This window comes from Crotalus tigris, unplaced genomic scaffold, assembly GCF_016545835.1.
Source record: "Crotalus tigris isolate CLP2741 ecotype Arizona unplaced genomic scaffold, ASM1654583v1 scf7180000017672.2133156, whole genome shotgun sequence".
NCBI lineage: Eukaryota > Metazoa > Chordata > Lepidosauria > Squamata > Viperidae > Crotalus > Crotalus tigris.
This window is the reverse complement of record NW_024096557.1, coordinates 903877-916977: the sequence shown is the minus strand read 5'-3', so window position 1 is coordinate 916977 and position 13101 is coordinate 903877. Positions and strand designations below refer to the sequence as shown.

The window sequence follows — 13101 nt, the reverse complement described above, 5'->3', positions numbered from 1 at the left end:
GAATATGGTATTTTGAGTTATACATAACTTTGTAATTTAGGTAACATTTCCATTTGCTAGTATGAAATATTGCTTAAAAATAAACGACTGACTTTTCACCTTTTCCTATGAAATTGAACTGTCATTTGCTACACAATGGTATCATCAGTTATTCATGAAATATATAATTACATTTACTTCTGAGAAACATGTAATTCTATAAGAATGAAAATGTGTTAAATTTACTAAAGGTGGTTTGCTTATATGTCACAGCTATAGCATTTAATATATGTTTACGTTTCATTACATTAAAATTTTAAAAGGACGTTACAGTTGTGCTGTTTTAGTAGTAAGAGTCATATGGTTTAAAATGGATAAATGGATAAAATTATATTTTATAATTTATATTTTAAGCAGCTCTTGTTAAAACCATATGCTTGTACAGTTGTATGCAGAAATGAGATCAATCAAACTTTTGTACATATACAGGTTATTTGGAATTAGTTGACTAATAGTATCCCATAAATGTTTATTCAGCAGTAAACCCTATTGGTTTAATAGAAGATATTTCCATGGAAGTACAGTATATAGGTATAAGTTTCAGTTATGCAATTAAGCAAACGAATGAATCTAAATCTAAAACTTTAAAAAAGCATTCTTACAGAAGGGTAGATTGTAATTCAATTATCCTTATTGGATGCTGATTGAAATAAAATTATCAGTCATGTACTATGTAGTAATAATAAATAATACTTTTTTCTTGGAAGAATTGTTAACTTCAGTGTTTTTTAATCATATAAGACACACAAAACAATAGACAAATATATGACATATATTCTTGGTTGCCTATGTTTTTAATATTGGAGGAAAATGCATAGTAGTTTCATCCTGAAGGCAAACCATTTCCTATCTTAGAATACAGTGGGAAAAGAAAAGCTGTTTTTTTAATTATTTCTTTTTTAGATCTCAGGTGGGAAGAAATAGTTGGTATATGTAGAAAACTCTAATCATATCTTAATGTTTAATGGGGTGGAGACGAAAAGGGGTGTTTTAATTTTAAATAGTTTTTCAGTCATAGAGTTGTACACTGAAAGATTAAAGTTTGAATTTATATATTTGTGTAGGAAAATGTTCAAACATCTTTCACATGCTAAAAATATGTAATTTTGCACCAGACATCATACTATAAGCCAGTATGTCTATTTTTGTATTGCTTTTTCTTGCTCATCTAAGCATGGTAGACAGCTGCTGTCTTTTACTATCCAAAATCCATTTCATGACAATTGGACAATACATTTGGGGAATAAGTTGACATCTGTCCTAATGGCACCTGTTAGGAAGTACCATTACCTGCTTAGGTGAAAAAAAATTCAGATGAGGATTAACTGGCAATTATGAATTATAAGCATGCTAAGAAATGCCCTCTGTTGGGAATAATAGCCACTGTTTAATAAGCTCATGCAATCAGAAAGGAGAACACAATTGGGGAAAGCAAAATTAGGGTGCAAAACAGGTTACAACTTGATTTTGATGTTGAAACAGCAAGCAAGTCAAGTTATCTTGTGCTCACATAGAAAAGCAGAGAGTTCCTAGGAAGTTAAACATAAGAAGTAGGAAAGTACAAATCCAAATGAAAAATATCTGAACAATAAGGATCACATATATAGAGAGAAATTTGAATACTAGTCTAGACAGAAAAAGTTACTGACCATATCTACTACTATACATTATTTATTGTTCACCAGCTATAGAACAGCTATTTTTGTGATGGTTCATCATATTTACAACAGTAGACATTGTTTTCTGGTAATCCTTTTTTTCTCCAATCAAAATTTACCACTTGATCCAAGAAAGTTTATAATGAATTACTAAACAGATGAATATTCAGATTATTGTATATAATAAAATATTGTATTTATTTGATAGAACATATGTTTATGTTAACAATCTTCAATGGTAAAATCAGTGATAATATAAATTAAAATTGACTATCTTTGTAAGATTACAACCGATTATCAATAAATATGAATATAAGAACACAAATACATTTTTTCTTACATAAACTGAAAGTGCATTAGGATTTTTAAGCAGTTCTTAGTCAGAGAGATTATTTCCCTTTAAGAATTAGGAATTTGATAGAAAAATGTATAATCATCAAATTGTTGTTTAGCAAAATATAGTATGGCTACATATTTCATGTGTAAAATCTGGTGATAGATACCTTACATTCAACTTATAAGAGTAAAATATTTATTTTATGTATTCAGTTTTATTCTCCCTTTTATTCTTCCTATTGTTGTTCAATAAAGAACTTATTCAGAAAAAAAAAACACAAAATAATTACCAGCCAGCAATGCAGACAACAAATCAAAATATATAACATCACAGGGCCCATTCAGATCTGTATTTCAGAGGGTTCCAAACTGGTGGGAACCATATAGATCTCAGGGGCATCTTATTTTAGAGAGTAGATACCACGGTAAAAAAGACATATTTCCTGAGTCCCAAAAGATTATGTTTTATTAATCAAGGGCGCCCAGTGGGTAGGAACTGTAGAACACAGGCAGTCCCTCAAATAACTAAAGCCTTTGCCATGTAGAACTTTAATAAATAGTAACTTGTATTGCACTGTGAGGCACATTGGCAACCAGTGCAGCTTGCAAAACTGACATGAGGCTTGCCAAGGGAAGGCCATCACTGCTCATGTCACTGCATTCTGGCTTTGACGTTTGATGTTTTGGGTGCAGTTAGATCACATTGCATAATCAAGCTATGAGGTGACAAGGACAGAACTGACAAGTTTATACAAAAATGTTTAAACATTATTTCAATTCCTTTTTTCAGCAAAAAGTTTTTTTTTACTTTTGTTTGTAAAGTTCCATGCTTATGCAGCAAATATGTGATCTTTTAAAAACTTTCATACAACTGCAGTAAGACTTATAAACTTTTATTCTTTTGAATTATGAAAGTAGATGGACAGTTGATTCATAACAAAATGTTTATCTAAATTTAAATGCACTTTACAGTAAATTATGTTATTTCTGAGTCAAGTATTACTTAAAATATTAATGAAAAATACTTGCTACTTTCATACTTCTATGTTGCAGTATAATAATGTCCTTTTATATTTTGCTAAAATTGACTATTGGCTTACAAGATAATATGTATTCTTGACATTAGCTTGTAAGGAAAGGAATCCCTATTTTGAAATTATTCAAAACACTATGTTTACGTGCTTATCTCTCAAAGAAGAGTATTCAGTATAGGAATAATACATTTTTTTCTTTATTAAATGGTAGCTGTAAGCTAGCAAACACACTGTTGATCTCAACTCTGACACACACACACACACACACACACACACAAACACACCTGTACAAACACATTGGTTTTCAGGTAATTGTATTATACAGTGGTACCTTGGTACTCAACTGCTTTGAAATTCATCCAGTTTGGTACTCAACGTATTTTGATGTGAAAATTTTCTTCCAGTACTCATCATTTATTTGGTATTCAGCATACAAGCTGCAACTTGTTGGTGTTGACTGCCTTGTGACTCACTATGTTATTTCTTATGGCAAAAATTTGGTACTCATTATTTTTGGTACTCATAGCACTTCCAGGAAACAATGATGAGTACTGAGGTACCAGCTAGAGAGATACTGCTATGAAGTTGATATGAAATTGAAATTGCTCAGTGCACACAGAGAATAGTTGTCAGTAGCAAGGTATATATAACCTAGGTAGGGAGGATTATTGTTATTTTAAAGCCAATTAATTATTGCTAATAAAATTTCAGAAGAGTAAAGTAGACCTATTTCTATATAAGGATTTGCTTTATGATTAGTCTTTTAAAGGAAAAAGGGTATGTAATAGTCATTGTTTATATAACTCTAAATATATTTTTCACATACTATCTTCATCTTTATTAAAAGAACAATTATTTGTTGTCTCCCAAATGCCTATTGAATTCATTCTACAACTTCTCAGATCCATTGGAAATGAATAGTCCCACAAATGTAATATTTCAAATTAGTAATTTTCAATGCCAAATTGAACTTTGTTTATATGGGCCACTTGAAATGCATTGCATTGAAAATGTGCATATGATTTTATAAATACATAAATATATAATACTCATGTGTGTTTGTATGAATTCATTTAGAATTAATTTTTGGTGAATTCTGTGGGACATGCTCCAATACAGAATGCTTATGAATATTTATTTCAATTATGGAAATTATGAGTTTTAAAAATGACTTACTGATTGAATGAGATTAATTTAAATGAATGGCAGAAAGGTATCAATAAATTTATTTGGGCGGGGAAAAAACCAAGAGTAAAGCTTAAAATAATACAAGACACTCGTGAGAGAGGTGGACTCAAGGTACCGAATTTGAAATTGTACTATGATGCGGAGGTCTTAACATTAATGAGTGATTGGGTTAATTTAACAAATGTAGAAATACTCCTCTTGGAGGGTTGGGATTTACTTTTTGGATGGCATGCCTATTTAATTTTTAATTAAAAAGTTGACAGGGTTTTTAAATCTCATATTATAAGGATTTCTTTATTTCGGGTTTGGAGGAAATATTATAGAAGTGATTTTAAAATCCCATTATGGGCTATACCTTGGCATGCGATAGAGGGGATAAGGAGAGGAGTCAAGATGGATGGTGTTTCTTACGCACAATTACTTAGATGGGTTGGTAAAAATTGGCAGTTAAAATCTTTGGAAGATCTAGCTCAAGAAAATATTATATACTCATGGTTTCAGTATAGACAAATAGTGGATAGATGGAAGTTAGATCGTAATGTGGGTTTACTTAGAGAAGATGAAAATTTTCTTAAACAAGTAAAAGATCAAACAAGTAAAAGACGAACTCATATTAAGAGAATTTATGGGGTGCTAGTAGAATTGGACTCAGAGGCAGAATTAATTAAAGAATGCATGATTAAATGGGCACAAAATTTTGGTGAACCAGTTCTACTAGATACCTGGGAAATTATTTGGGTGAGGAATGTCAAATTTCCACAAGCCCAGAACTTAAGGGAGAATTTTTATAAAATGTTTTATAGATGGCACCTTGATCCACAAAAAATGTCTCGTATGTATCCTGACTTACAGCCCAAATGTTGGAGATGTGGTTGTTTGATGCTACTTACTATCATATTTGGTGGTCGTGTAAAAATATAAAAGCCTTTTGGATTAAGATATGGTGGAATATTCAAAGAATTTTTAGAAGGAGGGTAAAATTTACCCCACAATTGTTTTTGTTAGGTATTGTTACTGATTGTGATACTAAAGAGACCACATTGATGTTACATTTAATTACAGCCGCAAGGCTGCTAGTAGGGCAATGTTGGAAGAAGGAATCTTTGCCTACCTTGCAAGAGTGGTTTTTTAAAGTTTCTTATTTGGCGGAAATGGCAAAGATTTCGGCTTTTTTGAAGGATCAATCGCAGGAGAAGTATTTTGCGGTATGGAAAAAATGGATAGATTGTATACAATATAAGTTGGATATTAAAAAATATTATTTAGTTTTTCAATAACTTATATTTAAAATTTAAAACATCTTATAGATTTTATTCCTTTTTTATTTTTATCTTTTATTTTTATTATATCTTTTATCTTTTTCTTTTTTCCTTTTCTTTATTCTTTTTTCTTTCATTATTGTTAATTATCTTATAGTTTGTTTAATTAATGTATTTAGTATTTAGATTTATTCATGGTTTATTTTTTTTTTAAGATTTTTTGAAGAAATTTCAATTAAGCCTATGTTCAGCTCTGGGAAGGTCGGGGGAGGGAATGGGAGGGTTGGGGAGGTTTGGGGATGGGTTGTTTTGTTTTTGTAAAATTTCAAAAACTTAATAAAAAAAATGACTTACTGATTATTTTTTCTTTATACTTTGTCATTAGGATCTCGTCTTCGCCAGGAAGACTTTCCTCCACGAATAGTAGAGCATCCATCTGATGTTATTGTTTCTAAAGGAGAGCCTACAACTTTGAACTGCAAGGCTGAAGGAAGGCCAACTCCCATTATTGAATGGTACAAAGATGGAGAGCGTGTAGAGACTGACAAAGATGACCCCCGTTCACATCGCATGCTGCTTCCTAGTGGATCTTTATTTTTCCTAAGAATTGTACATGGACGCAGGAGTAAACCAGATGAAGGAAGCTATGTTTGTGTTGCCAGGAACTATCTGGGGGAAGCTGTGAGTCGTAATGCTTCTCTGGAAGTAGCATGTAAGTAATTACAAACAACATCCAGACATTATGAAATATTTTGCAGTTACTGAATCATAGTGGAGCAATGAATACTTTCCACTAAGCATTCCTAACTTTAGTAATATTATCTGTAAAAATTTATGGGAACATTAAAGGAAAGTATGCTTATTGTTTTGTTCATTGATATAAGTTTATGTAGTGCTATAGTCAGGCAACTACTGGTATTTTGTTCGATTTTGCTAGTGGGGGTTATTACTGTTTTAGCAAATAATGTTTTTTATGCTTTTAATGCCATCTTAACTTTTCAAATAAATTACAAACTGTTCATAACTATAAACTATTTGTAATGATAAATCAAATATCTTTGTGTAATCATACTTCCTTTTGCAAGTGTGTTAAGCCCATTTATAGATAGATTCATTTGTGGAAATGAAATAATACCATATTATTTCAGAAGCAGTGAATGCTCCAACACTGGACGTTTTTAAGGAGAGACTGGATAGCCATTTGTCTGAAATGGTATAGGGTTTCCTGCCTGAGCAGGGGGTTGGACTAGATGACCTCCAAGGTCCCTTCAAACTATTATTATTATTATGGATCATCGCATAGTCAGCCAGATGTTCAGACTGGATTTGGCATTTTGTCTACCTATCGAGTCCTTACCAAGGAACTGGGATAGGCAGATGTGGATGTTTGATGGTATTACAGATATCATTGCAGGATGGAAGCAGTTCCTTATTATTATTATTATTATTATTATTTTCAAGATACAATTTACAGACATTACAGCATTTGCTTCTGTAACAATAGGCTAGGAATATTTTGTTATCTTAACAGGACTAGATCTTTTTTATGCAAATGTAAATTGCTAAATACAAGTGAAATGATCATAAAACATATATTGGGAAAGATACAGAGACAGAATTTAAATTTCATGTATCAGGTCTTCACTTTGAAATACTAGAGACAAGTCCTAATCTGTCTGACATCGTTTCTGATCTAGGTAGAGTTGGTTGTAGCACCAGAGATAGCAGCTGTATCCCCAGCTGTTAAATTTGAGATAGCAGCTTGATCTATTGACCACTGCAAGAGTGGCTCTGGTCTAAATGAAAATTCATGAAAAATTGATGAAGTCCTGAGATTATTTTTTTCCTTTTCTTTTTCAGTACTGTGCTACTCTAGTGAGAAAAGATTAAATGAGGTGTTGAATGTTTTAGCTGCAAGGAGGTTGTAGTTCAGAAGTCAGAAGAAACTGATCATTTTCACTGTAGCTTTTGCTTTAAATAAACCAGATCATTTATTAGCTGGCTTGTGTATGTACGTGTATGTTTCTCTCTGTGTATCTGTATGTATATCTCTGTATATTTATATTTATATGTATATATACATACATGTGTGTGTGTATTTCCAATTTATTAACTTTTTCCAAGAAATTGATGTTGACCAAAAATAATGATTGTATTCTAATTATTAACTTAGAAAACAAAAGCAAGATTGAAATGTGTAATTAATTAATTATTTGTGAGAATTATTTGAGAATTTAGCAATAATTCTAAAACATAAACCAGGTATTTCAACCCAGTATCTCTAACTTTGTTTTAAATCCACCTAGTTTATAATAAGGATTAGATTCTAAGATGTATTTAAATAATATAAATTATATTTTAACAATTTCAATGCAAATTGATTAAATGTTCATAAAATTATAGGATCATTTTACAATAATTTATATAGCAATTAAAGAACTACTTTTTTTTCTAAAAGTACATTTTTTCTCAGATTTGGAATTTTATGTCTTGATTTTTTTTTTAAAAAAAGAAACAAATCTTATAAACAGTCCAGTCCCAAAGACTCACATAGTGTCGCAACAGTACTGCAGAATGGAATTAACAAGTTGTACAAAGAATTATGAACTCTTGCCATTGACAGATACTTTGATTTAACTATAACAATTGGGACCAAAATTTCAGTCACTAAGAGATGTGGTCATAAAGCAAGATATCATGTGATTTCATTGCTTAGAGACCACAATCTTAGTAATACCAGTTGCCATTGTTAAGTGAGTTTTATCAGCCAAGGACCTATCCCAATCCATGCCATTATAGAATTGGTCTCTCCGATCCTGATCTTCAGTAAGGTAAAAGATTGCCTCCAAATCTTGCTACCCGCCTATGTTATCCTATCTGTCCTATTAGCTTCCATATACCTTATCTTTGTGTCATGCTTCTGGGCCCTAAGAAATTGGTTTTGCCTGCGAAACAACTGGCTCTGTGGTGTAGCCAGAACAATCTAGAAGTGAACACACTTAAAAATGGAGAGGTGAGAGTGGATTTTAGGAGGAGTCCTCCTATTCTACCACCTTTTACTAAGTTAGACAGTGCAATATCAACAGTAGAGTCAAGTTTTTTTGATTCTATAATGTCCCATAATTTGAAACGGATACTAACATTAGAACCATCTGTCAAGATTCCAGTTGACACCATCATTAAAAAGGCACAACAAAGAATGTTCTATCTTTGTTCAGACTGCCCCAAGAGCTGTTGATACAGTTCTATAGAGAAATTATTAAGTCTGTCATTTGTACTTTTATAACTATCTGGTTTGATACAGCAACCAAACAGGACAGGTGCAGACTTCAACAGATAGTTAAGACTGCAGAAAAATGATTACAACCTGTCTGCCTTCCATTGAGGATATATATATATATATATATATATATATATATATATATATATATATACATACATACATACATACATACATACATACATACATACATACATACATACATATAGACAGACAGACAGACACACACACACACACACACACACACACACACTGCACGGGTCAGAAGGAGAGCTGAAAAAGTATCTACAAACTCTTCACATCCTAGACATAAACTGTTTCAACTCCTCCCCTCAGGATGCCGCTATAGGGCACTGCATGCCAAAACCACTAGACACAAAGACAGTTTTTCCCATGTGCCATCACTCTGCTGAACATTCCCATAGGACTGTCTTATGTCTAAGTATATTTACTCATGTGGTATGTCTGCATTATTATTATTATCCTTCTCATCTTTTCTACTACTTTCTCTTATTGGTATCATCATTATTATTATTACTCTGTTGTTTTGCATGTACACTGAGAGCCTCTGTACCAAAAACAAATTCCTTGTGTGTCTAATCACACTTGGCCTATAAAGAATTCTCTATTCTATTCTATTCTATTCTATTCTATTCTATTCTATTCTATTCTATTCTATTCTATTCTATTCTATTCTATTCTATTCTATTCTATTTTTGGCATCCTTCAGTCTCGAGAGACTATGGTATCGTGCTCTGGAAAGAGGTCCTAAGGCAGCATCTGGTGTGGCTAAAAAGGCCAATTCGAGAATGGCAGTCCCTTCCACACTGAGAGCAGATACAATTTTTCCCCTGTCCAGCCCCCAGATTTCGCTGGTTCTGGGACTGCCTCTTTGCCTCAGCCTGCAGCACAAGTGTCTCTTCGAATTGGAGAAGGCCATGCTGCATCTTTAGCCTCCAGGCTGAACGATCAGAGGTCAAGGATTCTCAGCTGTTAATATCCATTCCCAAGGCCTTTAGGTCTCTCTTGCAGATATCCTTATATTGCAGCTGAGGTCTCGCTCTGAGGCGCTTTCCATGCACTAGTTCTCTATACAGGAGATCTTTCAGAATCCGACTGTCAGCCATTCTCATGACATGCCCAAACCAGCATAGACATTGCTGTTTCAATAGTGTATACATACTAGAAATTCCAGCACACTCCAGGACTGCACTATTTGGGATTTTTTCATGCCAGAATATGTTGGAGACAGCGCATATGAAAGGTGTTCAGCTTTCTCTCCTGCCATACATGAAGGGTCCAAGACTCACTGCAGTATAAGAGTATGCTCAAGATGAAGGCTTTATAGACCTGAATATTTGTATGTTCTGTCAACTTATTAAGCCATACTCTCTTTGTAAGTCTGGAAAATGTGGTGGCCACATAAATATGTTTATTCAGCTCAATATCTAAAGAGAGAGTGTCAGAGATAGTTGAGCCAAGGTTCACAAAGTTATGGACAACCTCCAGTTCCTGTGCAGAGATTGTAATACAGCAGTGGTTCTCAACCTGTGGGTCGGGACCCCATTTGGGGTCGAAAAACCATTTCACGGGGGTCGCCAAACAAGGCTGTCCGCCATTTTTCCCCCCTTTTATTTGGCCATGCCCCTGGCACCCAGTGATGTATAAGTGGTTGGGGGGTCACCACAACATGGGGAACTGTATTATGGGGTCACGGCATTAGAAAGGTTGAGAACCACTGTAATACAGGGAGGTGGATCCACATCGTGACCCATGACTTGTGCTTTTTTCAGGCTAATTGTTAGACCAAAGACTTGGCAGGCCTTACTAAAACAGTCCATAAGTTGTTGAAGATATTCGGCAGAGAAATAATGGTAGCATCGTCAGCGAAGAGGAAATCCCGTAGGCATTTCAGCTGGACTTTAGACTTAATCTCTAGAGAGATTAAAAAGTTTATCATCTGATCTGGTCCGGAGATAGATATCCCTGTTGCAATTCCAAAAGTGTATTTCAGCATGACAGCAAAAAAGATCCCGAATAAAGTTGGCATGAGGACGCAGCCCTGCTTCACTCCACTTCGAATGTTAAAGGAATCTGATGTTAGGCCATCAAAAACAATTGTGCCCTTCATATCCTCATGAAATGACCTAAGATGTTGAGGAGCTGAGGTGGACATCCAATCTTGAGGAGAATTTTATATAAGCCGTCCCTACTAACCAAGTCAAAAGCCTTTGTAAGATCTATGAAGGCTACGAAAAGTGGCTGTCTTTGTTCCCTGCATTTCTCTTGCAACTGTCTAAGGGAAAATACCATATCAGTGGTGGACCTGTTGGCTCAGAATCCACACTGTGATTCTGGATAGACTCTCTGTGTAAGTACCTGGAACCTTTTCAGTACAACATGGGCAAGCAGCTTCCCTACAACAGTAAGAAGAGAGATGTCACGATAGTTGTTACAATCACCCATCGCCTTCGTTCTTATACAGTGTGACGATATTTGCATCCTTCATGTCCTGTGGTACTCCACCTTCCCTCCAAGAAAGGCAGAAGATTTCGTGCAATTCAATGGGGATGCTCTCTTTGTAGCACTTCAGAATTTCAGCAGGGATGTTATCTTTCCCGGGTGCCTTGCCAGAGGAAGGGAGTCCAGGGCCGTGTTTAATTCTTCTAAAGTTGGTTCACTGTGGAGCTCCTCCAAGACAGGCAAGCACTCAATATTATTTAATGCTTCTTCAGTTACCTCATTTTCTCTGGAATATAACTGAGGTAGTGCTGCACCCAGTGTGCCATCTGTTGTGCTCAGTCCTGGATAACCTCGCCTGTGGCAGACTTCAGAGGGGCAGATTTCTTCTGTGTTGGACCTAAGGCCTGCTCAGTGCCATCATACATCTCCTTGATGTTGCCTGTGTCAGCTGCTATCTGGATCCGAGAGCAAAGCTGCAGCCAATAGTCGTTAGCACATGTCCTGGCAGTCTGTTGGACTTTGCTACGTGCAGCTCGCTGAACCAGTAGGTTGTGCTTGCTGGAACAGGCTTTATATGCAATTAAAGCTCTCCTTTTTTCCTTGATGGTTGGCATCAGGTCATCTGAATGGGCTTCAAACCAATCTGTCTTTCTGATCTCTTTACCAAATATTGACAGAGCGGTGTTATAAACAGCATTCTTGAAATATACCCAATGTTCAGATGCATTTGCTTCAGCCGGGCCTGGGAGAGTCTCCTTTAGTGCTTGTGCAAATTCTTCCACTTTGCCCTGATTGCGGGTCTTGATAGTATCGATACGTGGTTTTCCTTCCTTTTTCGAGTGATGCAATCTCTTTATTTTCAGTTTTATTTTGGTGCACACCAAGGAGTGATCTGTATCACAATCAGCACCCTGATAGCTGCATGTGATTGTAACACTGGGAAGATTGGAGTGCCTGGTAAGAATCAAGTCGAGCTGGTGCCAATGCTTCGATCTTGGGTGTCTCCAGGAGACACCGTGTTGAGGCTTTGTTTTAAAGAATGTATTGCTAACACAAAAACTGTAGTAGCAGCAGAACTCCAGCAGGTGTCAGCCATTTTCGTTCATCTTTCGACACCGAACTGACCTAGGCAAGTGGGCCAAGAACTATAATCAGCTCCAACTCGGGCATTAAAGTCGCCAAGGATAAACAGTGGTTCTTTCTCAGGGATTTTCTTGATAATAGCAGCCAGATTGTCATAGAATTTGTGTTTGGATTCTACTGAAGATGATAATGTCGGTGCATGTGCGCTAATAAGAGTAACCAATCCTTCTGATATAGCTGCAAGAACAGAATTCTTTCACTTCCAGCAGTAGGTGGAGTAATCAATCCTAGTAGGGTGTTTCTGACCGCAAAGCCAACCTTGTATTCCCTAGTCTCATTCGATGGTTTCCCCTTCCAGAAGAACGAGAAATTTCTCTCCTTAACAGATCCCGAGTCTGACAGCCTTGTCTCTTGAAGGGCAATGATATCCATCTGCAGTCTGCTCAGCTCCATATCGATGACAGCTGTCTTACGTACGTCATCTATTTCTTGCGAATCGTCGGAAAGGCTGGGGGTCATTGTCTGAACATTCCAAGTGCCCAACTTTAGGGCAAAATTTTTCTTGTGTTGGTTGCATGGTGCAGTTATCGATCTGCTTGTTGGCTTTAACCCTAAACCCCACACACCCAGTGAGGTTAACAAACCATGGCAGGGTGGCACCTTATTGACTGGGGCTGCCCAGCTTAAGGCAGGAGGTGGCTGTCCAATGAGGTACTATGACTTCTCCCACCATCAAAAGTGGCCCCTGGCATCATGCTCTA

The 13101-nt window shown here is 35.5% G+C and overlaps 1 protein-coding gene across 15 annotated transcripts in view; it reads left to right on the top strand.

The window, feature by feature from the left end:
• Positions 1-13101, top strand: part of ROBO2 (roundabout guidance receptor 2) — a 908846-nt gene that overhangs the window by 566756 nt on the left and 328989 nt on the right. For all 15 annotated transcript variants that reach the window (XM_039337222.1, XM_039337213.1, XM_039337212.1 and 12 more), the window contains one exon: positions 5900-6226. In XM_039337222.1, coding sequence (XP_039193156.1) covers positions 5900-6226 — 327 coding nt within the window. The remainder of the gene's footprint in view (positions 1-5899; positions 6227-13101) is intronic.